Raw genomic sequence first — 27,143 nt, forward strand, 5'->3', positions numbered from 1 at the left:
CTGAAACCCAAACATTTTAAAAACATTGAAAAAATATATTATATCATATTTAAGTATTATTTTCGACTGTGTTTTAAAAGAATTGAATGATGAAAAGTTTATTATATTGGAACAACTCTATCCAATAAACTTACAATAAACATTGATTGATTGATTGATACACATTGTGATCTATTCAATTGTTGCGTGTGTCGTGTTGTTGTAGTATCAGCTTTTTCCTAGGGGGCGCCGTTGTGCCGCCGTTGTGCCGCCGTCTCTAAACCACAAAGAAGAAATGCACTTCCGGTCAGGTCCGGCCGCAGTCACAACAGTTGGCTACCTCAGTAGCTAACAGGCACGAATAAAATATATATATTTGTGTAAAAAATGGATGTCAGTCAGACCAAGCAGGAACACCTGCTCGCTTTAAAAGGTATTTTATGAGCTTCGTCAAAAATGTTTTCGGATATATAAGAGTGAGAAGTACAACAGTAGCGTACTGGTGTTACTTCCTGTTGCTAGCTGCTAAGAGGCTAATAATTACAAGCATATGATTATTATTAGCACATTTTTAGTATGATTAGTGTAATGCTATAATCCATGGTTGCGTGAAATGGTGTTAGTTAGTGACAACAGTTTTGTTTTTGTTCATCTTTAGTTAATATGTAGACTTCATTTTGCCTGGTTCTTCTTGTTTGGAACTTACTAGTAGTTCTCCATCCATCCATTTCCTACCGCTTGTCCCTTTTGGAGTCGCTGGAGCCTATCTCAGCTGCATTCGGGCGGAAGGCGGGGTACACCCTGGACAAGTCGCCACCTCATCACAGGGCCAACACAGATAGACAGACAACATTCACACACTAGGGCCAATTTTAGTGTTGCCAATCAGCCTATCCCCAGGTGCATGTCTTTGGAGTTGGGAGGAAGCCGGAGTACCCGGAGGGAACCCACGCAGTCACGGGGAGAACATGCAAACTCCAGACAGAAAGATCCCGAGCCCGGGATTGAACTCAGGACTACTCAGGACCTTTGTATTGTGTGCTGCCACTAGTAGTTCTCATTAGCATTAATAAGTGTTAGATTGTTGTAGAATTTAGACGTATCCTCCAGTTGGAATGAATGATGTAATATTTGTCACACTGAGATGACATCAGCCCCACACTAATACAATTTAATGCTTTGTTTTGCAGTGATGCGACTAACTAAACCGACTCTCTTCACAAACCTGCCAGTGACATGTGAAGATCGAGACCTGCCAGGTGATACAATGTTTTATTGGGAAAAAAAAAGTGAAAGACTTACCACAAATGTACTACAGGGTATCAGCAAGGATTGTCTCTACTAAAGATGTCCGATAATATCGGGCTGCCGATATTATCGGCCGATAAATGCTTTAAAATGTAATATCGTAAATTATCTGTATCGGTTTCAAAAAGGAAAATTTATGACTTTTTAAAATGCCGTTGTACGGAGCGGTACATATCCGGTTAAACACGGATAGAAACCCAGTCAGTAGCCCCTGCCCTCTCCCACACACAACACAGGAGTTGACGAGAGGTTTGGGGACGCTTGATGACCTCATCAAACCGCCGCGAGCGGAGCATAACAACAACAAGTCTGTGTTGGTGCTGTAGCCGTGGCTAACAAGCGAGCTCGCTCGGTGACTGACTAACGACACCATGTCTATGGTTTGGGATTATTTTAAAGTGTGTCTGACGGATAAAAAACTGTCAATTTGCAATGACTGCAAAAAGTTGGTTATGCGAGAAGGAACCAAGACGTCTTCCTTTTAATACGAGCAATTTGATCTTCCACCTCTTCAAGACTCATAAGGAGATACACGATGAATACAAGCGGAAGATGGATGAAAAGCAAACACCGAAAAAAGTAGTACCACACAGTTGTCACTTAAAGTCTCCGCCGAGAAAAAACAAAAATACAACAAAAACTACCCCGGAGCAAAAGCTCACGTTGTGGTCAGGGACAACGCACGCAGTATGGCAAAAACTACAGTGGAGTTTGGTGTGCCTAGTCTGCCCTGCATGGCGCACACTTTGCAGCTTGCAGTGAACGGAGATGCCCTGTCTCAACGCAGCATTTCAGAAGCTCTGGCTGACTGGTAGGCCACTTCAAGCACTCACCACTAGCTTGCAGCACATTTTTGTTACTCATACAAATACGATAGAGCAGGGCAGATTGAGCCCAGTTTATAATTCCCTGTTATACAGTATGCCAGGCAGTCCTGCACTAAATGAGGACTATGTTATTGTTTACTTTATTACTCTAGTATACTCTGGACTGAAGCTGTGTGCCTTCATTGTTTTTGTAGCTGTTGTTTTGAGGCATGTTTAAAAAAAAAAAAAAAAGAATAATACACTTTCTTAGACTTCGACTTTGTGAAAGTCAAAGTAAAGTAATTCCCATAGTTGTAGTGGGTATCAGGATTATCTCAGGGAGAGCATATCCCAAATTCCAAGATGCTGTTTTGAGGCATGTTAAAAAAAATAATGCACTTTGTGACTTCAATAATAAATATGGCAGTGCCATGTTGGCACTTTTTTTCCATAATTTGAGTTGAAGTTGTTCTCTTATTTTGGAAAACCTTGTTACATTGTTTAATGCATCCAGCGGGGCATCACAACAAAATTAGGCATAATAATGTGTTAATTCCACGACCGTATATATCGGTATCGGTTGATATCGGAATCGGTAATTAAGAGTTGGACAATATCGGAATATTGGATATCGGAAAAAAAAGCCATTATCGGACATCTCTAGTTTTATTGGGAAAAAAACAGTGAAATAATACCACAAATGTACTACAGGGTATCAGCAAGGAGTGTCTCTACTAAATGTGTGTTCCTCAAACTTCTCACACCGTGTTTGGGTTCCCAGGTGGCTTGTTTGGTGAGCTCATGCGGGACGACCCTTCCACGATCAAAGGCGCTGAGACGCTGATGCTGGGCGAGATGCTAACGCTACCTCAGAACTTTGGGTTGGTCTCGTCTCTCTTTAGCAATCGGCAAGTTGTCGTGCCGCTGTCAAGTACCATCAGACTTTTCCTCCCTCTTTCAGGAACATTTTCCTCGGTGAGACCTTCTCCAGTTACATCAGCGTGCACAACGACAGCAATCAGGTGGTCAAGGACATCCTGGTCAAGGTATTGCGGCTGATTTCTTCCTCCCTGCTGAACCTCTCTCTCAGCGCTTTGTACTCCTTCTTTAGGCCGACCTGCAGACCAGCTCGCAAAGACTAAACCTGTCGGCGTCCAACTCAGCCATGACCGAACTTAAACCTGAATGCTGCATCGATGACGTCATCCACCACGAAGTTAAAGAGATCGGAACACACATGTGCGTATTTCTCCTTCCTTTATTGTTACTGATAATTTTGAGTTAGGGATGGGCGATACAACCTAAAATCTGTATCACGATATATGTTGCAGCCTCCTGCGAAAACAATATATATCACAATATATCATCCATCCTAGGGCTGCAACAACTAACCGATTATAAAAATAGTTGGCGATTAATTTAGTCACCGATTCGTTGGATCTATGCTATGCGCATTTGCAGAGGCTACTTTTTTTTAATTTTGTTTATTTTTTTTATAAACCTTTATTTATAAACTGCAACATTTACAAACAGCTGAGAAACAATACTCAAAATAAGTATGGTGCCAGTATGCTGTTTTTTTCCAATAAAATACTGGAAAGGATAGAAATAAAGTTTGTCTCTTTTATCCGATTATTCATCGATTAATCGAAGTAATAATCGACAGATTAATCGATTATCAAATTAGTTGTTAGTTGCAGCCCTAATCCATCCATCCATTTTCTACTGCTTGTCCCGTACAGGGTCGCGGGGGATGCTGGAGCCTGATGATAATAGAAGCATTTCAAAATGAGTTACAAAGGCTGTAAACTATTGCATCAATTCCAGTTGTATTGTTTTCTTTAAATTATATTAATTAACTTTCTAATTTACTGTTAATATCTGGTTACTTTCTCTTAGGGATGCAAATAACTACTACCAGGATTTTGATAGTCGACAAGTCGTCGACTATCGTCACCATTAGTTGACAAGTCTAATTATAAAGCGTACAGCTATTTAATGGTTACATTTTTTTCATCGACTTTTAAATGCAGCTTAAAGGGGAACTGCACTTTTTGGGGAATTTTGCCTAACGTTCACAATCCTTTTAAGAGACAAGAAGACAAAAGGTTTAAATATAAAATCGTCTCGTTCTTGTTGGCTGTTATCTTTCTGTACCCTGTATAACAACCAAACTGTAGCAACATTTTTATTGTTAGAGTGAACACTGAGGAACTCTTTTTCTAGCATAGTAACACATCGGCGTGCTTCGGTATTAGCCGTAGAAACTAACTACGGCAAGAAATAAGTTTGCTTCTACGTCAGCACAAAACGCGTTCGAGTTTGTAATGCACAACACTGCAATACAACCCCAATCTGTACTGAGTGAAAAACATGAACAATCATATTATAATATCTGTTAAGTATTATTTTATGTTTTGTTTGTACAGAGCTAGCCAGACAGCGTATGTACTGTAGTTGTAATAACACGCATGACGTGCTGCGTGTATCATGATCAATATTAAGTGTGAATCACTCGATGGACAGTTGTCTTTTTAGTCCAGCTGGCCAATGACGTTTTTTCCAGTTGTAACAGGTAAGCACTCCATCTATGTCGAAATAGCTTGTCTTCAAGTTTCACATTTTGCAGCTTTCATTCACTTTTAACTCACTCTATCGGCTTTCGTTTTCTCCAACGTCTCACTCTTCCTTTGTGCTGGCTTCTAGAAGCAGTAGTTCATCCTCCGTATATTCAGGTTCAAAAAGATAAGGTTGTGAATCCTCATTTGTCCAAAAATAGTCGTCTTCGTTGTTTGTTACCAAATGTGCCATGATGAGAACATACCCGTGTGTTTGTATCCGGAAAGGGTTGTTGACAGAAGTTCCGAAGACCACAATACGGTAAATATTGTACATATTACGTATGGTTATGATCGTGTCTGTTACAACATTACACTGTATATACACTACCGTTCAAAAGTTTGGGGTCACCCAAACAATTTTGTGGAATAGCCTTCATTTCTAAGAACAAGAATAGACTGTCGAGTTTCAGATGAAAGTTCTCTTTTTCTGGCCATTTTGAGCGTTTAATTGACCCCACAAATGTGATGCTTCAGAAACTCAATCTGCTCAAAGGAAGGTCAGTTTTGTAGCTTCTGTAACGAGCTAAACTGTTTTCAGATGTGTGAACATGATTGCACAAGGGTTTTCTAATCATCAATTAACCTTCTGAGCCAATGAGCAAACACATTGTACCATTAGAACACTGGAGTGATAGTTGCTGGAAATGGGCCTCTATACACCTATGTAGATATTGCACCAAAAACCAGACATTTGCAGCTAGAATAGTCATTTACCACATTAGCAATGAATAGAGTGTATTTCTTTAAAGTTAAGACTAGTTTAAAGTTATCTTCATTGAAAAGTACAGTGCTTTTCCTTCAAAAATAAGGACATTTCAATGTGACCCCAAACTTGAACGGTAGTGTATACTTGCACTGTGTGTGTATAAAACATTGATGGAGGGTTTTGAAGTTGTTTCAGGGGGCATTGAAAGCTTCTACGGTGACTACCATTAGCTGCATCTTTCAAGTGTTTTTTTATCATCTTTAATATAACATTTAAAAAAGACATGTGTTATTGTCTCTCATAATGATTGTGAATAAAAAGCAACATTCCACAAAAAGTTCCGTTCCCCTCTAGGTTATTTTAGGCATTTGTTTACGAACAACAAAGATGACTAATTCATTCATAAACATTTATTTATACTGTATTTGTGCTGCTCATTCAGCTGTTACAAAAATGTAAATGACTAATAAAATATTGTCCATTTGAAAGAAAGAAAAGGCGAAGTGCTAAAAAAATTATTAACCATGTTTATGTATTTAAAAAGCAGCAATAAAAAGAAACAAACAAACTCCAAATGTAACTTCCTCAAAAAGAAAACAAGCATTTTGGGATGATGTGGTTAAAAAGCTGCACACTGGTGTATTATTGATTAACTCCTGGCAGTTTTGGCACTCTCACAGACTCAATATATAGAATTGAATCACTGATTAATTTAACAAGTTAGCTATCTTTTAGATTGTATGTTTATACTTACAGTATGTTACCACCGCTGTGTGTGTCTGAGCGCGCAATTAGCGTTTGTTATTGTGACTTTTTTTAATTGCATTGCAAATTGACGCTGCTTTAAAAGGTACTAGAATTAATGGAAACGAAATTTAGCTGTCTGACTTTGGATAAAATGATAGTTATTTTTCACACAGCTTTGTCTCACACTTGTTCGCTAGCTAGCAAGATACAAGTTAACACTGTTACAGAGGTTGAGTCCGCATCCTCCCTCCCGACGTGCGACATCATGCCTCCCTTTAAATGCTCCCGTATCACAGAGGTACTGCCATAAAAACAAAGTGCGCTTTGCAAAATGAGCACGGTATTCATGTTTTTAACAAGAATAGGAGGAAATGTTTTCACACTTCAAATGTTTTTGCGAGAGACCCGCTTCCGCCCGGGAAAAAACACGAGTGATGACGTCAGGACTATTGTCCACAAATATAATTGGAGGCGACAAATTCGAATAATCATTGCACCCCTCTTTTTTGTTGTGACATGGTTCTATTTACAAATCCGTTTAAATATAATAAGCACTTATTTTTCTCTTGTTTGGACACTTTAGTTTTGGTCGATACTACAAATACAAAGTTGTTGCATGGGCGGTATTGATGATACCAATGCTAATACTTCAAATTTTGAAATCATTGAACGATTGCAATTTTGATCACAACTATAATCAGACAAAACACAGGATGGCGGTGTAACAATATCATTTGTTTGAATTATTTCCTATTATTGGCTCAGATTTAAATCCCTTGGTTTTTGCCCTTAAAGTCCTCCTGTGTCTAAGGACTTATTTCCTGAGTTTGTAAACAATAACAAAAACGGCAAAATATTTTTTGTATGATAAAAAACATCAATATTATTACTATAGTAAACTAATACTATACTATCCTTATATCGGATAGTTGAATCGATCCACCCGCCTTTGTTTACATTCAAGAGCTCTAGCTTTTGGTTAGCATATCCTTCTACTAGGGCTGGGCGATATGTACGAAAACGTATATCTCGATATATTTTTACTTAAACTCAATATTTAATATATATCTCGATATATTTTACAATGAAAGTATACATATAAAGATTCATTTTTGAGCGAGATTCACGGAAATTGAAGTGAATAACGACTGTACTGTAAACAGTCAATGGCACTTTTATTAACCCAGTTAGTCAAGATGGGTATTAACAGCACAGAAAAGAAACGGTTTAAGTAGCACAGAATTACATAACATAAATAAAATAGAAAAATGTTCTTTCTACGTAAAATAAATAACATAGCTGTGCAAATAATATAACATGTATCAAACTCAGATTAAAAAAAAAGCATTTGCAGGCAGGCACTTTTTAAGTCCCAGTCAACAATGTAATGGAATGTCACACACGTATGATTCTGGTCAGCGCCAATTAAGTGACTTGACTTAATTGTGCGGCTATGATCTTCCTCACTTCCGCATACATTTTTGGCAGCATTTCTCGTGCGAAATATGCCCGGCTTGGCAACTCCAGAACAGTTTTGATTTGGATTTACATGGTAAACAACTCATATTAATGTTTTATCCAGACGCATACATTTGTCCAAATCAATGTTCCCTCTTAATTGTTCATGTGTGTGAGCAAACGCAAAAACTCCCTGAGCATTCAGTGGAGCGCATGTGAGCAACATCAGACCTGCACACTATGGCCACACCAGCAGCACACTTGTCCCAAAGCTGACTTAATAACAAGTTAAATGTTTTATTTTAATAATCAAATGACAGCAGTCATTTTCATTACATTTGTTTCTAATATAAGTGATTTGTCCCACTTAAATAAATATATAACAAATACAATCTTGTTTTTCATGAGCTGTGTGCTGAGATAGGCTCCAGCACCCCCCGCGACCACGAAAGGGACAGGCAGTAGACAATGGATGGATGGATGTGTGCTATAGTGTTTTATGTCTAGGTGGGGGTCCAGCTTTGGAAATAATTTGTACCCCTTTCAGAGATCACATTTAGTCCCGCTTAATAAATATTTGTATTAGCGTTTCTGTAATCTAGTAACAGCATTCCATGATTAATATTCATACGACAAATTAACATTCATATTAAATGACAGTAGAATAAGCACATCTGTTTGGGGAGTCATAGTGTAACGATCTGGAATTGACACTTTGTGTGGTGTTGGAGTAATCCCGACTTTTTGTGTGGAATGCATCACTGGTGAAGTGCGGTGAGTGTGTGTGTTGGTGCAAGTAAGAGAGAGAGAGAGAACGGCTGCTGTCGATATGACAGATGACAAATAATTGGTTTAAGCCTGGTTTGTACAGCAGATAAGGACCAGTTTTGATAGATAGAAGTTCTTTTTTTTTTACTAGGTTTTTGTTGTGGTTACGGTCGACAAACAGTTCTGCTCAATAAATTGACGGATGGAATTCCTGCCCTCTTTAAAGTGTCTCTACAGACGAAATAATTTAACAGTGTTGACGAACATTGTTTTCTCTTTTGGCCACTTGCCTTCACCTGTTACTCACAGTTGCGTTGCAACTGTGAGTAACAGAACAAATCGTTATCTGTTTATTTTGTTTGTAGTTCAGATGGGATTTGATTTTGTGCACTGCATAGACTTGCTGTGCGCGGAGGGAGTGTGAGCAAGGCGCAATTGCGCAGGTGCGCACTAACGTTACCCATGCCGCTACCTCTGCTTGGCGAGGCTGTATGACTTTGCACGCGCGACAGCATGTGACGTATGTAACAAAGTGCGCTTGTTTTATCTCTCTGTGAGGAGAGACAAGAAAGAATGATAAAAGCCTGTAGTGTAATGCCCGCAGCTAAAAGCAACAGCGTGAGAACGTATACTCGAATACTAACGAAATAGTAATTTTCTACATCGCACAGAGACAAACCCGCGATACATCGAGTATATTCTATGTATCGCCCAGCCCTACCTTCTACAGTGTAAAGTGTGGCATGTTTAGCTATTCCTCGTCCTCCAGTGATAATGAAACAGTTTATTTGCTGCAATGATGGCGAGGATTGCTGACTTAGCGAGAATGCTACATTGTGTTGAGAACGCGTTTGTTCGCTTGTTGGTGTCAAGTTTGCAGGACACAGCTGGAATGTGTCATCAACATGCATTATCACGATATGACCATAGTATTAAAAGCTCTATCATCGACCAAATTTATATCGTCTATATTGCGCGACCCGAGTCTGAGTGCCCCCGAGAGGGCCGCTAAAAATATGTGTTTCTCAGCTGTGGTCCGAATGGGCCGCCGCGGTACTCAGTTGTAACACACTTTTCCACCACTTGCGGCAGTAATGACAATATCAAACAGAAGAAGTCTGGAGCTAAGTCATAGAGAAGTTTCTTAAGCGCCAAAAATTATAACTAAAATGGTGAAGCTTTATTTTCATTTTTTTAATTATTGAAAGGTTATTCAAGAAACATATATAATCTTATTATCTATTATTATTTTAGTTGGAATGTATTTATTTTAGAACTGTGTAATTGAGTGTAAATAATATTTTATTAGTTCTTTTTTGAGTCCCTTTTTTTGCAGTATATTTGATACGTATTTATAGTTTTGTAATCAGCTTTACCTAAGCCTTGATAATAATCTTTGTGATTAACAAATGCTTTCTGACCATTTGACTTCAGTGTGGGTATGAGAACAGCCAGATGTCCTGTGGGATGCATTGTGGTTATCCACGACCATGCCTTTATGTTTTTTTATGGTGTCACTCTGCGTTCTATAACATTGTGCATGCCCACTAATGTCTTTTTGCAGCCTGGTTTGCGCCGTCAGCTACACCACACAGTTCGGGGAGAAGCTCTACTTTCGCAAGTTCTTCAAATTCCAGGTAAGGGCGGAGCTTAGCGTTGTCATTAGAGGAGACGTGAGACATGTCACAGCAGACTGGACGTTGAGCTGGCTTTCACTTGTTTGTTATGGTGGCGGGAGAGCAATGGAGACGTTCAGCTTGCACTCTATCTTCAATCAGGTCCTGAAGCCGCTGGATGTGAAGACAAAGTTCTACAACGCAGAGGTAGGTTAGCGCGTCATCATGTTTGTCAGTAGATAGCTTCTAAGAATGGTCTCCACCCGGGGAATCCTGCACCTCCATGTTGATGGGCCAAAGTGGAGATGCAAGGTTCTTCTGGTCGAGGACCTTCAGTAGAGCATTCATGGTCATCATCTTTGGCATGTGTTCATTTTGTCTTTTATTTTCTCCATTAGAGTGACCTCAGTTCTGTGGTAATTCTCCCATGTTCTCATCGCTTCTTCTCTGCACAAACGACAACAGTGGAAGTGTTAGTAGCATTAGCATGATTAGCATTCAAATGTTCCAACATATTAAGCGACATATTTGTCTTTGACGTCAACCTTCCACTGTTGTTGTTGTTTTGTCCTTCCTGTCGACACGCCTTCTCGCCTCCTCCCGCACTGACCTGCTTGTGTGTGTGTGTGTGTTCATTTGATTTGATTCACGAGTAGGGATGGGTACCGTTCACAATTGAACCGATACGATACCGATTGCTCGACGTTACCAATTTTTGAGTTAATAAATATTCATTATTTTTGATAATAACATCTCATTTTTTATTGCAACATTTAATAATGCGCTAATTATGATGTCCAGTTGTTATATCTTGTTTTGTCATTACATTTCTGAGTCTCATTTGACAATATGACAATTGCAGACGTTAGATAGCATTGGGAGTCAGTTCAGTCTTTGCTGTCTGTTGCCGCGCCCTACAAAGTGTTAATACTGGAAGTATTGCACTAATCGCGCAACAGCTGTTTGATTGTAACATGCATCCTAGTTGTAGTTTTCATTAACAAATTTAAAGGTGTTGAATTTGCTGATGCTAATCAGTAGCATCTCAGTAGCAAAGCCAATGTACAGTATATTAGCATCAAGCTAGCGCATTTGTGGAAAAGTGGAGCCTTACTTAACTTACATTGGAGCCTTTTTTCAGTCAATTCTTAGTTGGCATTAAAAATTGCAATATTACCTAGAGGTAGTTTGGCTGAGTCCGCTCTTATTGCGGCTGGGGTGATTGCCAAAGTGCAAAGTCAGCAAACGGGTGTGGCGTCACGCGCAACACAGTTACCAAAACATGGCACTGTTGGATTTTACGTGAATCGGTCGGTGCCAAAAAAGTACCAGATTCGGTACCCATTCCTATTCACAAGACAAGTAAAAATTGTGTGGTTAAGATTCCAATCACAGTCATCATGTTATGAACCAATTAAGAAACAATGAAGGGGGCGGGGCCAGGCTGGCTGCGCATGGTTGTCTCTTTGGATGCGTTGAATGGCGGCATGAACTAATCTGGGCTGCTTTCGCTCAGCGTCAACTCCAGTTTTAGTTGACCACAAAGAACCCCAAAGACCACCAGAAAGGAATGGGACATCTGACTTGTGTTGCCAGAGGCTGCTTGATCTTCTTCATCACCTCACTCATTTTAACCTCCCACGCCCAAACTTGACCAGCTTATACATACTGATCACTAATTTGAATATCTTTCCTAAAAAAGTCCTATTCCCCACAGCCACAGTCGTGGTTAAAAGTGTACATACACTGTTGTGAAGGACATAATGTCAGGGCTGTCATGAGTTTCCAATAATTTCTACAACTCTTATTTTTTGTGTGATAGAGTGATTGGAGCACATACGTGTTGGTCACAAAAAACATTCATGAAGTTTGGTTCTTTTATGAATGTAATATGGGTCTACTGAAAATGTGACCAAATCTGCTGGGTCAAAAGTATACATACAGCAATGTCAAGCATGGTGGTGGTAGTATTATGCTCTGGGCCTGTTTTGCTGCCAATGGAACTGGTGCTTTACAGAGAGTAAATGGGACAGTGAAAAAGAATTACCTCCAAATTCTTCAGGACAACCTAAAATCATCAGCTTTCCCAAAGTCCTGACTTAAACGTGTGGACAATGCTGAATTTAAGTTAAATTTAAAGTACCAATGATTGTCACACACACACTAGGTGTGGTAAAATGTGTCCTCTGCATTTGACCCATCCCCTTGATCACCTCCTGGGAGGTGAGGGGAGCAGTGGGCAGCAGCGGTGCCGCGCCCGGGAATCATTTTTGGTGATTTAACCTGAAGAAACAAGTCCATGTCAGAAAACCAACAAATTTAGCTGAACTGCGCCAATTTTGTGAAGAGGAGTGGTCAAAAATTCAACCAGAAGCTTGTGGATGGCTACCAAAAGCGCCTTATTGCAGTGAAACTTGCCAAGGGACATGTAACCAAATATTAACATTGCTGTATGTATACTTTTGACCCAGCAGATTTGGTCACATTTTCAGTAGACCCATAATAAATTCATATCCTAGTCACGTCCGTTGTGTCCTTGGGCAAGACACTTCACCCTTGCTCCTGATGGGTGCTGGTTAGCGCCTTGCATGGCAGCTCCCGCCATCAGTGTGTGAATGTGTGTGTGAATGGGTGAATGTGGAAATACTGTCAAAGCGCTTTGAGTACTTTGAAGGTAGAAAAGCGCTATACAAGTATAACCCATTTATTTATTATATAAAAGAACCAAACTTCATGAATGTGTTTTGTGACCAACAAGTATGTGCTCCAATCACTCTATCAAAAAAAACCAACAAGAGTTGTAGAAGTTTTTTGAAACTCAAGACAGCCATGCCATTATGTTCTTTACAAGTGTATGTAAACTTTTGACCACGACTGTATATATATTTGTGTGTGTATATATACATAATAACTACAAAATAAGGACATATACCTTTTATTTGGCGCTATAAGATCAAAATTTGGGGCATCTTGATGCAACTTTTTTACTCCTTATACCATACCAATATTAGAGCCTTGAGTGTTGGCCGATACTGATATTATTCTGACACGATATTAGCACAAATCATACAAGCTTGTATTATTTTGCAGTGTGTATGTTAGAAAAGACTTAATCAAGTGGAATTACTCAGAGAACAATTGTAGGTATGGCAGATTTATGCATTTGAAGTGGATCGCAAGTTTTTCGTTGTCCTAATAAGTAATTTAAATAATAGAAGAGAAAAAAGAGAATTGTAGGTATGAAAATCACTTACTTATTATCCATTGAATTGGAGGTATCAACACTTCCCGCAACCCCGAGAGGGACAAGCAGTATAAAATTGATGGATGGACTTACTGTTTAACAGAGGCACTGCCTATAGGAAACAATACTACATCATGCCACAAGAGGGCACAACCGATACCACGATCTGTAGAGAGAGTATGGACCATAGACGTCTACTTAAGACGCAGCATCGAGCGCTACTACCTACTGGCGCTGACGAGACACGGGGCCGCCATCTTGGAGTGGTGATCCGCTCCACTCAGTGCAATTCATTTGGCAGGAGCAATGAACTGTCAGCGCATTTAATTCATCTTACCTCACTGAATACCACTGATTTTCACGCGTTTTTTTTTGTCATACGTGTAGCTATGATAAAGGACACATGTTTTGGCGTGTTTTACTATTCATAGTTTGCTTAACAGTAATAGAACATTCTTATATGTTATAAATGACCAGACATCCGAGATCAAAACTGGAAATATAATCCCAGAGAAGGGGGAAAAAAGCGGTCAGCTATTTTTAAATTGAAGAAACAATATGATTAGGTTATATATACATGCGTATATCCTACATAAACAATGTATGAATACATTAGATATCTATATATCTTAGGGACCTATAGACTGTATCTCTGTTGCTGCAGCAGCAGAGAGTTTATTCTGTCTTGACACTTTGTATTGATATTTTGTATTACATTCTTCCCTTAAATGATCATGTTTACAGTGATTGTTTTATATGTATTTTTTATGTATGTCGCCTTGGATAAAAGCGTCTACCAAATACTTAAACATAAACATATTTAAACACCTGAAAGTCTTTATATCAGCTAAAACAACCAATCTGTTTCACTGGATTGAGAATAAAACCAAATTCTGTATTCAAGTATGACATTTTTGAATTTAATTAATTTAATTGACAAGCAATTCTATTATGGTCATACTCTTGTTTGCTAGCGGCTACGATTTCAGTACTATTGAAGATCTTTGCTCCTTCTCAACTCTGTGGTAATATTCTTTTCACAAAATACAACCAATAGTACGTTAATGGTAAATCTTACTTGTGAAAAGTAATCCCCCCCATTCCTATTTTCAACAGTCCGCTCATTTGAGCAGGAAAACGCTGAACACCAGCCCGGCATCTTTGTTTTCTACCTGTCAACTGTCAGTTTAGGCTGCTCGCCGGCTCCTCGCCGGCTCCTCATCACCACTTCAAGATGGTGGCCGAATTTCTCTCGTCACAGCAGTCAATGCTGAGTCTACTTATAAGATGTCTATGGTATGGACAACTCGTTTCAGAGTTGGTCCCAAACATGGCGCCCTGTAGTCACATGAGGGTTTCTTGACCAATGACAGAGAGTATGGCCGGACAAGCTCTTAAATGATTGGTCAAAAGCCCCTCAGGTGACGACAGGGCGCCATGTTAGGGACCAACTCTCAATACCAGAACACACATGGCATCTGTAAAGCCGTCCGCTTAAAAAAAAGAGGACAAAGTAGGTTCTTAATAATTTAATACGTCCTTTTTGTAAACATAAAGTCTCCTGCTTCATCAATTCCTTACCCCCCGAGAGATACCAGGATAAATTGACGAGTGTCTGTTTTAAATACAAAGTTGTGCGGAGTCAAGTATAGATGTCCGATAACATCGGACTGCCGATATTATCGACCGATAAATGCTTTAACATGGAAATTAGCGATATCGGTTTCAAAAAGTAAAATTTATGACTTTTTAAAATGCCGCTGTACGGAGTGGTACACGGAAGTAGGGAGAAGTACAGAGCACCAATAAACCTTAAAGGCACTGCCTTTGCGTGCCGGCCCAATCATATAATACCTACGGCTTTTCACACACACAAGTGAATGCAAGGCATACTTGGTCAACAGCCATACGGTCACACTAAGGGCGGCCGTATAAACAACTTTAACACTGTTACAAATATGAGCCACACTGTGAACCCACACCAAACAAGAATGACAAACACATTTCGGCAGAACATCCGCACCGTAACACAACATAAACACAACAGAACAAATACCCTGAACCCCTTGCAGCACTAACTCTTCCGGGACGCTACAATATACACCCCCCGATCCCTCCTACCCCCCACCTCAACCCCCTCATGCTCTCTCAGGGAGAGCATGTCCCAAATTCCAAGCTGCTGTTTTGAGGCATGTTAAAAAAAAAAATGCACTTTGTGACTTCAATAATAAATATGGCCGTGCCATGTTGGCATTTTTTTTTCATAACTTGAGTTGATTTATTTTGGAAAACCTTGTTACATTGTTTAATGCATCCAGCGGGGCATCACAACAAAATAAGGCATAATAATGTGTTAACTCCACGACTGTATATATCTGTATCGGTTGATATCGGAATCGGTAATTAAGAGTTGGACAATATCGGATATCGGCAAAAAAGCCATTATCGGACATCTCTAGAGTCAAGCTTTGGGCGTGCGAGGGTTAAACATCCTAACCCGCCCCCTGCCAGCACGTTGACCCCCTCCCCCCTCTGAGGTGACTTGTTGTCACGGCAGACAGACGAGGTGTTCCTGGAGGCTCAGATCCAGAACATCACCACGTCCCCCATGTTCATGGAGAAGGTGTCCCTGGAACCTTCCATGATGTACAACGTGAGCGAGCTCAACACGGTCACCCTCCAAGACCAAGGGTACGTGTGTCTTGACGTGAGACGCCGCGTGGGGTCAAAAGTCGACCTGACTCCTCTGCGTCCTACCAGGGTGTCGACGTTTGGGAAGATGTCCTACCTGCAGCCCATGGACACGCGGCAGTACCTCTACTGCCTGAAGCCCAAGCCCGAGTACGCCGAGAAGGCCGGCGTCATCAAGGGCGTGACGGTGATCGGGAAGCTGGACATCGTGTGGAAGACCAACCTGGGGGAGAGAGGACGGCTGCAGACCAGCCAGCTGCAGAGAATGGTGCTGTGAGCATGCCTGTTAACTAATTGTCACTAGAATAACACATACCTACATACAGTACTCAAAGTTTGTACATCCACACGCGCATTCACTGTACAAACATACATATACACATACTGTACATATACATTCACTGTACAAACATACATATACACATACTGTACATAAACATTCACTGTACAAACATACATATACACATACTGTACATATACATTCACTGTACAAACATACATATACACATACTGTACATATACAAGTACATACATATACATACATACAGTCATGCACATAATCACGTTTCATTAAACATATATTAAAGTTGTTGCTCTAGGGCAGTGGTTTTTAACCTTGTTGGAGGTACCGAACCCCACCAGTTTCATATGCACGGTCACTGAAACCTTCTTTAGTGATTTATTTATTTTATTTTATTTTTTCAAATTCAAGACAAAGTTCTGTTTTTTTTACTGGTGCACAAAATGAACCGTGCATGAACATCACCTTGTTCAAAGAAAAAAAAACAACGCAGTGCATGAACTCACAACAAATTACATACCTGCAAATCAGTGTGACTTCTGCTTTTACCGTATCCACAATACGCCGATAGGGAGAAGTTTTTATTCACACGATGAGTCGGGTGTGTCTTGACCTCCGCCAAACCAGTGAGGCCGACTCACCGAACCCCTAGGGTTCCATCGAACCCAGGTTAAGAACCACTGCTCTGGGGGAAACTGGGTAACACATGGCACACTGACAAAGCTTAACCTATTGTTACTATAACAATCTACAAGGTTAATACAGGTTGCTTCTCTTTCTTCCCCTCCATTTTTCTGCATTCTTTTGTATCTCTAGTTATCATTACGTATATGTATTGTTGCATTTGAACAACTGTATGGTTGATAATAGAGGTAAATTATTGGTATTGTTCATTATCAATAGCGCTATTTCTATTGGTATTTGTATTGCTCCATTTGTAGTGTAATAATGCTCATTGTCATTTCTGTATTATTATTTATTTCGCTAGCTGCTTCTTTGCTATCACTTTTACCATCATATTTGTCCATATCCTATTTGCTGATGTTGCTCTATTGTTGTTGTTGTTGTGTTTGCTGTTGTTGTTTTTGTCTCTCTGTCTAATCCCCCTCTTGTCCCCACAATTTCCCCCTCTGTAAAAAAAAAAAGAATAACACATGTCGTATGGTCTCCCAGGCTCCAGGCTACGGAGACATCCGACTGTCCATGGAGACCATTCCTGACACGGTGAACCTGGAAGAACCATTCGACATCAGCTGTAAAATCACAAACTGCAGGTCAGTGAGCGCCTCCTGGCCGCCATCTTTGCTCCTGCGCATCGACGGCTCAGCTTTAATTGATTGAGACTTTTATTAGTAGATTGCACAGTACAGTACATATTCCATACAATTGACCACTATATGGTAACACCCGAATAAGTTTTTCAACTTGTTTTAAGTCGGGGTCCACGTTAATCAATTCATGGTACAAATATATACTATCAGCACAATACAGTCATCACACAAGTTAATCATCAGAGTATATACATTGAATTATTTACAATCCGGGGGGTGGGATGTGGAGGGGGTTGGGTTTGGTTGATATCAGCACTTCAGTCATCAACAATTATATCATCTGAGAAATGGACATTGAAACAGTGTAGGTCTGACTTGGTAGGATATGGACAGCGAGCAGTGAACATAGTGAGCTCAGAAAGCATAAGAACAAGTATATACATTTGATTATTTACATTTGATTATTTACAATCCGGGGAGTTGGGATGTGGTGGAGGGAGGGTGTTAGTCTAGGGTTGTAGTTGCCTGGAGGTGTTCTTTTAGTGCGGTTTTGAAGGAGGGTAGAGATGCACTTTCTTTTACACCTGTTGGGAGTGCATTCCATATTGATGTGGCATCGAAGGAGAATGAGTTAAAGGCCTACTGAAATTAAATTTTCTTATTCAAACGGGGATAGCAGGTCCATTCTATGTGTCATACTTGATCATTTCGCGATATTGCCATATTTTTGCTGAAAGGATTTAGTAGAGAACATCGACGATAAAGTTTGCAACTTTTGGTCGCTGATAAAAAAGCCTTGCCTGTACCGGAAGTAGCGTGACGTCACAGGTTGTGGAGCGCCTCACATCTGCACATTGTTTACAATCATGGCCACCAGCAGCGAGAACGATTCGGACCGAGAAAGCGACGATTACCCCATTAATTTGAGCGAGGATGAAAGATTCGTGGATGAAGAAAGTGAGAGTGAAGGATTAGAGAGCAGTGGAAGTGATTCAGATGTGCCTCTGTGAGAGGCGGGTGGGACCTGATATTCAGCTGGGAATGACTAAAACAGTAAATAAACACAAGACATATATATACTCTATTAGCCACAACACAACCAGGCTTATATTTAATATGCCACAAATTAATCCGCATAACAAACACCTCCCCCCTCTCGTCCATACAACCCACCAATACAACTCAAACACCCGCCCAACACACTCAATCCCACAGCCCAAAGTACCGTTCACCTCCGTAAAGTTCATACAGCACATATATTTCCCCAAAGTTACGTACGTGACATGCACATAGCGGCACGCACGTACGGGCAAGCGATCAAATGTTTGGAAGCCAAAGCTGTACTCACGGTAGCGCGTCTGCTATCCAACTCAAAGTCCTCCTGGTTGTGTTGCTCTAGCCGGCCGCTAATACACCGCTTCCCACCTACAGCTTTCTTCTTTGCTGTCTTCATTGTTCATTAAACAAATTGCAAAAGATTCACCAACACAGATGTCCAGAATACTGTGGAATTTTGCGATGAAAACAGACGACTTAATAGCTGGCCACAATGGTGTCCCAATATGTCCGCACAATCCGTGACGTCACGCCAAACGTCACCATACCGAGACGTTTTCAGCAGAATATTTTGCGGGAAATTTAAAATTGCACTTTACTAATCTAACCCGGCCGTATTGGCATGTGTTGCAATGTTAAGATTTCATCATTGATATATAAGCTATCAGACTGCGTGGTCGGTAGTAGTGGGTTTCAGTAGGCCTTTAAGACCTTTGTTAGATCGGAATCTGGGTTTAACGTGGTTTGTGGAGCTCCCCCTGGTGTTGTGGTTATGGCGGTCATTTACGTTATTGCGTGTGTTGCAGTGAAAGGACCATGGACCTGGTTCTTGACATGTGCAACACGTCTTGCATACACTGGTGCGGCGTGTCGGGCCGAGCCTTGGGGAAGCTCAGCCCCGCCGCCTCGCTCTCCCTCCCGCTGACGCTGCTGTCGTCCATGCAGGGTCTGCAGGTACACGACTTTATTCCACTTTGCACCTCTAACTGTTCGCATGCTGACATTATCATACTAACTTTTTAGTCAATTTTGCTGCCATACACCTCAGTCACATAACTTGGTACGTGACACATGCTAAAATTAGCATGCTAACTTCTTTAGCAAATTTTGCCAATGTACACCTTAGAGCAGTGGTTCTTAACCTTGTTGGAGGTACCGAACCCCACCTGTTTCAAATGTGCATTCACCGAACCCTTCTTTAGTGAAAAATATTATTATATATATTTTTTTAAAATTCAAGACAAAGTTGTATGTTTTTTTGCTGGTGCACAAAATGAACCGTGCATGAACACGGACGGCGTGGCGAAGTTGGGAGAGTGGCCGTGCCAGCAATCTGAGGGTTACTGGTTCAATCCCCACCTTCTACCATCCTAGTCACGTCCGTTGTGTCCTTGGGCAAGACACTTCACCCTTGCTCCTGATGGGTCCTGGTTAGCGCCTTGCATGGCAGCTCCCGCCATCAGTGTGTGAATGTGTGTGTGAATGGGTGAATGTGGAAATACTGTCACAGCGCTTTGGGCTCCTTAAAAAGGGGTAGAAAAGCGCTATACAAGTACAACCCATTTACCATTTATTTACCAACATCACCTTGTTCCAAGAACAAAACCAACACAGTGCATGAACTCACAACAAATTACTGTCAGGTTCAAACACCAAACTGTCTATTACACAAGACAAGAAGAAGGAATCAAGCAGAGACAGAGTTGAATTTTACTCATGAGGAGAGATGTATTGGGCTGTACACTCAGTTACAGTTTCCCCCTACGCTCTAAGGTACAGCCCCATGTGCTCCTCTATTTATTCGGGAGGTCCCTAGTTAACATCACTGAGGCTGCTTCTGAAGGGAGGGGTAATGCAAGCAGCCCCAGTAGACACAATATATGATTATTCAGAATGGAAATGTGCTGACACTCCGGATTTCGCCCTGTCTCTGTTTTGTCTGCTTTGAGGTACTCGATGTCCGTCCTTGGCAGTCAGCAGGCAGGGTCTGGAAACTAACTGCTGACACGAGACAACTCGCAAAGCAAGATTACAAGTTGTGCCTTTGCACAGATAGAAAAGTACAACTTCAGCACTATAATAACTATAGCAACGGCCTTTAAGCATAAGAGTTGTGTGATAAATTATACATAATTATTCTTTTTTTACACACCTGCAAATCAGATGGAAAATTAAAGGGAACATTGTTTGGGGGTATCCATAAAACGCCGATAGGGAGAAGTTTTTATTTACACGATGAGTCGGGTGTGTCTTGACCTCCGCCGAACCCCTGAGACCGACTCACCGAACCCCTAGGGTTTGATCGAACCCAGGTTAAGAACCACTGCCTTAGAGTCATATAACTTGGTACGTGACACATGGTAACTGTAAACATGCCAATGTTAGCATGCTAACGATAACATGCTAACTTTACTAGCCTATTTTGCCGATGTACACCCTAAATTCATGTAACTTGGTACGTGACACATGGTAACTGGTAGGATGCTAATGTTAACATGATAGCATGCTAAAATTAGCGTGCTAACTGTTTAAGCCAGAATCCTATAACTTGGTACTTGACGCATGCTAACGTTAACATAGTAATGTTAGCATGCTAATTTTTTTTGCCAATTTTTCCACCGTACACCTCAGTCTTATTACTTGGTATGTGACAAATGCTAATTGTAAACATGCCAACAATAGCATGCTAACTTTTTTAGCCAATTCAGCCGATGCACACCTTAGTCACATAACTTGGTACGTGACACATGGTAACTGTTTGCATGATAGCATGCGTGCTACCTTTTAAGGCAATTTTTCAGGCGTACACCTCAGAGTCATGTAACTGGGTACATGACACATGCTAACTGTTAGCATGCTAACATTATCATACTTACTTTTTAGCCAATTTTGCTGCCATACACCTCAGTCATATAACTTGGTACGTGATACACGGTAACTGTAAACATGCCAACGTTAGCATGCTAGTATTAACATGCTAACTTTTCTAGCCAATTTTGCCGATGTACAGCCTAAATCCATGTAACTTGGTATGTGACACATGGTAACTGGTAGCATGCTAATGTTAACATGATAGCATGCTAGTATTAACATGCTAAGTTTTCTAGCCAATTTTGCCGATGTACTGCCTAAATTCATGTAATTTGGTATGTCACACATGGTAACTGGTAGCATGCTAATGTTAACATTATAGCATTGTAACATTAGCGTTCTAACTGTTTAAGCCAATATTTTAGCCGTACACCTCAGAATAATATAACTTGGTACTTGACGCATACTAACATTAACACAGTAATGTTAGCATGCTAACTTTGTTAGCCAATATTTCCACCATACACCTCAGTCATATTACTTGATACGTGACAAATGCTCAACTGTAAACATGCCAACAATAGCATGCTAGCATTAACATGCTAACTTTTTTTAGCCAATTCAGCCGATGCACACCTTAGAGTCACATAACTTGGTACGTGACACATGGTAACTGTTTGCATGATAGCATGCTAACATTAGCGTGCTACCTTTTAAGGCAATGTTTCAGGCATACACCTCAGTCATGTAACTTGGCACTTGACCATGCTAACTGTTAGCATGCTAAAAATTGCATCCAGTTTTTCGGTGTACACCTTAGAATCATATCACATGTACGTGACACATAATAACTGTTAGCACACTAATGTTACATAGAATTAGACTTCCTTTTATTGTCATTCAAATTTGAACTTTGCTGTACAGATAAGAACGAAATTTCGTTGCATTAGCTCATGGTAGTGCAGGATAAAAGAGCACTGCTAACTTTTTAGGCAAAATTTTTCGGCTGTTGCTAACATTAGCATACTAAGTTTTTAAGCTACTTTTTTAAGCTTCCCCCTTAGAGTCATATAACTTGGTAATTAACACACACTAACTTAATATTAGCATGCTAGCAGTTAGCATGTGTCACACACGTACCAAGTTACTGTACATAACTGAGGTGTACGGTGGCAAAATTAGCTCAAAGAAATGTGTCGTGTGTGTGTGTGTGAACAGTACTGAGTCTGTCCGTCACATTACGTTGTTGTTTTATTTCAGAGCATTTCTGGCCTGAGACTGACAGACTCGTTTCTAAAGAGGACGTACGAGTACGACGACGTGGCTCAAGTGTGTGTGGTGTGTCCGCATAACGGCCACCTTTCCTAGCTCCTTTTTAGCACTTTTTTTTTTTTTTTTTTAAAGACGCTAACGGACCAACTGTGGACCTCGCAATGCAACACTTAAAGAGGACGACGCTGGCTGGGTTTTAGCTTGCAAATGAATGTGAATAATGTTGAAAAGAATGATGTACATGTGAATAAATGTTAATAAAATCTGTGTGAATCATGTTAAGAAGCCTATTGATATTTTTGTGTGCTTAGGAAAACAGTTTGAGTATTTTAGGACTTTTTGACTAAATATTAATTGCTATTTCCCTCATCAGATGGTGTACCTAATGAAGTGGTCAGTCTGTGCAACCCATTTCCTGTGGCGGATATCCAATGAAGATGACAGAAGAGAACAAAGAGTGAGTTAAATTCCAGGACATTTATTTATTCGGACAAGTGATTGGAGGAAGCATCTTCCTGGCCCAGCAGTTGCTAATTGTTTCCATAGAGCATCTGATGCCAAATTCCAGATTTTAAAGCATGCAGGAGGAGCCACCTTAACACTTGGACTACATCCTCAAAACATAATACAATCTTAAAGGGAGGGGCTACTTGTGATTTATTACGTGGTGCTAAAGTGCAATGACGTCACAATGCAGGCTGCGGACAACACGCGTGTCGGTCACGTGTTTGATAGAATAACTTGGCTGTGAGGCTTCAGTGTTCCAAGATGAAGACACCACCATTCTAGAAGTCGGATGCAGATTAGCCTTCCTGGCTAAGTCTATTCGGCGAGTGTAAGGCCGTCGTAAAGCCACGCTGTACGGCGTTTCCTTGAGAATTTCAATCTATGGTTTGACCTCGAGCAAAAGTCAAAGGGTCCTATTCTCCCGTGTGCTCAGGTGGGGAAAAAAGATGCGCAGCTACGCGGATTCTGGCTATGTGTCGCCTTAAGTCTCACTGCGCGTTCGTCCAAAATGCTCCCTGTCAAATCTCTCCCCCCACATATTCTCCCGTCGACTTAAAACGTGATATTATGATTTGTTTCCTACATTCAAAACACTTTCTTGTGGTCTACATAACATGTAATGGTGGTTCTTTGGTCAACATATTGCATAGATTATGTTTTACAGACTATTTTCAAGCCGCTTTCTGACCGTCTCTTCAAAATGCGCCGTTTTGTGGGCGGTCTTATTTACGTGCCTCCACTTCAACAGCGCTTTCTTGTTGTAGCTTTTAGGGCCTTCATATGGAGTCTACTAACAGATACAAGTTACGCTATTTTGTAGGGATGTCCGATAATATCGGACTGCTGATATTATCGGCCGACAAATGCTTTAAAATGTAATATCGGAAATTATCCGTATCGGTTTCAAAATTATCCGTATCGGTTTCAAAAAGTAAAATGTATGACTTTTTAAAACGCCGCTGTGTACACGGACGTAGGGAGAAGTACAGAGCGCCAATAAACCTTAAAGGCACTTCCTTTGCGTGCCGGCCCAGTCACATAATATCTACGTCTTTTCACACACACGAGTGAATGCAAAGCATACTTGGTTCAACAGCCATACAAGTCACACTGAGGGTGGGTGTATAAAAAACTTTAACACTGTTACAAATATGCGCCACACTGTGAACCCACACCAAACAAGAATGACAAACACATTTCGGGAGAACATCCGCACCGTAACACAACATAACCACAACAGAACAAATATCCAGAACCCCTTGCAGCACTAACTCTTCCGGGACGCTACAATATACACCCCTCGCTACCCCCTACTCCTCAACTCAACCCCCCGCCCAGCTCAACCCCCTTATGCTCTCTCATTGTCCCAAATTCCAAGCTGCTGTTTTGAGGCATGTTAAAAAAAATAATGCACTTTGTGACTTCAATAATAAATATGGCAGTGCCATGTTGGCATTTTTTTCCATAACTTGAGTTGATTTATTTTGGAAAACCTTGTTACATTGTTTAATGCATCCAGCGGGGCAATTACAACAAAATTAGGCATAATAATGTGTTAAATCCACGACTGTATATATTGGTATCGGTTGATATCGGAATCGGTAATGTGGATAATGCATATGTTTAAGAGTTATTTCTTTATTCATAATCATGTTTGAATCAGCTCATATTTTTCCATGTATACTCTGTATACCAGTTTCTCTTTGTCTTCAGATTGCCTGTTTAGACAGGGTCGTAAACCATCAGGAATGTGAACACAACCCCCAAGTCTCTCTTCTTATCAGTGTTGAGAGGAGGGGGGGGGGGGAGATGGGGGCTTTCTTTGTGTGAAAAGAGTTGCTTTTTCCTTTGGAATGCCAGATCAACTTGGGCTGCGCATTCGTATGTGTTGTTCGAGGCTGGTCTCTATTCTCAAATATTTGACAATAAATTACAAAATACCTATTCTGTGCTTGGCGGTACCTTTGAGTCAGTTTATATGTCATCTAAGGAACTTGGGACTGACCAGTGTTTTACATCCCACTTGGAGGAACATCTGGTCAAACGCAACAATAATTAAGAGTTGGACAATATCGGAATATCGGATATTGGCAAAAAAGCCATTATCGGACATCTCTACTATTTTGTATTAGAAATGGCAACAGCGGAGGATGCATGTGCATGTACGAGCCGGTCTGCCCCACAACAAGAGGATAGCAAAAGAGATTAAGCTTATCGTACATAGAAAATGTGAAATATAACCACGGGGGCATGGCGAAGATAGTTAATAAACAATTTTGCCTTTCTTCATACTTCCTCCAAACAAACTGTTTTGAATTTGCGACGTTTTTCGGAGTTGTGACGAAAGTGTATTATCCATATATGGTAAAAATGTACCCAAAGAGCATTGCGCGAGTCCGCCATTGTAGTCAATAAGCTCCTTCTTTTTCTCTATCCTCTTATTGTGGGGCAGACTGGCTCGTACATGCACATGCATCCTTCGCTGTTGCCATTTCTAATAATCCATCTGTACGCGCTAAAAACTACATGGCGAACAGGTGGAAGACACTGTCAAAGTGGAACCACGTAAATCGCCCACAAAACCGTCCACAAAACAGCGCATTCTTAAGAGGCTTGAAGACGGTCTGTAAAACATCATCTATGCAACATTTCGACCAATTACACCACAAGGAAGTGTTTTAAATGTAGAAAAAAAAAATCATAATATGACCCCTTTACGTACTTTAATTTTGACACGGAAGGGGGCTGGAATAAGTCTGCCGCGCCTGGAAGGTGAAACGTTATATAGCACAAGTTTGGATGCAGTGTACGCCACTTAAAATAAAATGATAAAATAAACTTCCAGAAATCTATTAAATCTATTCTAATTGCTTGTGAATTGAATTCACGATCAAAAATCAAAATGCAAATCGTTGTCTCGTGAGTGCGACCACAGCGGAAGGGGACTCTGCGTTTATCTGCCGTGTTTGAACATCCTGGTACTAATGGACGTTCAATGCACCTGGACTGTGATCATTGAACTATGTGACTATTTAATGAAAAATACATATAATGTAGCGTCTATCAATTGAACTGTCATTAGTAATGAGCCCGCCTTCATTCCAGACTGAGGCACTAGGTGGGGTGGGCGTGTCCGCAGGATAGATGGAAGGATATGAATAAGAGAAACGCTTCAGGTGCGTAAAACAACACAAATGGGAGAATAAGACCCTAAAAAAGTACAACTGGGAGAGTTTGGATGTACTTGTTTACATGGGACTCGTAGTAAAGTGCCAGACTGATTTTGTTAGTCTATGTAAACTAGGGATGTCCAAACTACGGCTCGCCGACGCCTTCAATTTGGCCCGCAAAATGCGGCATCTTGCCAGCAGGAAGAATATATTCAACTGCCTATGATGCTGCCAATTTGTCACCATCAAGTGGAAAATGCGAGTAAATCAAGACAATGATGTTTAACTAGGCTCCAAATGGAAACATGCACAGCATTTAGTTATATGACCCAATGCAAACAACCTTCCCCTGTCATGGTGCAAAAAAATTATAATCTAACCAACACAAAATGTCAACAGACATGGCCAGACATATAACAACCTGCTCACTGAACTTTGGAAATTATAAAGAAATGTCCATGCACCATAAACAATTCCAAATTACACCCGTTTAAATCCATTACAAAGCATGATGGGAAAATGCTAAACCCTCTCCACTTATCCATGGTTGGTGCATTTTAGCTGCTTGATATTTCTGGTTGATTACAAAACTTAAAGAGATCGTCACAGAAGTGAACTAGGTAGGAACCGAATTTTCACATACTCTTTATATCCAATTATATTAATTATTAGTCATATATCCATTATATTAATATTATATATATATATATATATATATATATATATATATATATATATATATATATATATATATATATATATATATATATATATATATATATATATATATATATATATATATAAAACCTTC

The 27,143-nt window shown here is 40.4% G+C and overlaps 1 protein-coding gene across 2 annotated transcripts; it reads left to right on the forward strand.

Annotated features, from left to right (window-relative positions):
* Positions 1–257: 257 nt before the first annotated feature.
* On the forward strand, positions 258–22,947 carry trappc13 (trafficking protein particle complex subunit 13). 2 transcript variants are annotated; one of them, XM_062056840.1, is made up of 13 exons: positions 258–412; positions 1,170–1,238; positions 2,875–2,974; positions 3,055–3,139; positions 3,205–3,332; positions 9,958–10,030; positions 10,172–10,216; positions 10,408–10,425; positions 15,811–15,944; positions 16,014–16,212; positions 17,419–17,519; positions 19,379–19,526; positions 22,644–22,946. In XM_062056840.1, the coding sequence occupies exons 1-13, from the start codon at positions 367–369 to the stop codon at positions 22,749–22,751; spliced, it is 1,254 nt and encodes a 417-aa protein (XP_061912824.1). In that variant the 5' UTR covers positions 258–366; the 3' UTR covers positions 22,752–22,946. The 2 variants fall into 2 exon arrangements, with proteins under 2 accessions (XP_061912824.1, XP_061912825.1); XM_062056841.1 differs by lacking the exon at positions 10,408–10,425 and having other exon boundaries at positions 22,644–22,947.
* Positions 22,948–27,143: the final 4,196 nt, after the last annotated feature.

The sequence above is a fragment of the Entelurus aequoreus genome, linkage group LG08, assembly GCF_033978785.1.
Source record: "Entelurus aequoreus isolate RoL-2023_Sb linkage group LG08, RoL_Eaeq_v1.1, whole genome shotgun sequence".
Taxonomy (NCBI): domain Eukaryota; kingdom Metazoa; phylum Chordata; class Actinopteri; order Syngnathiformes; family Syngnathidae; genus Entelurus; species Entelurus aequoreus.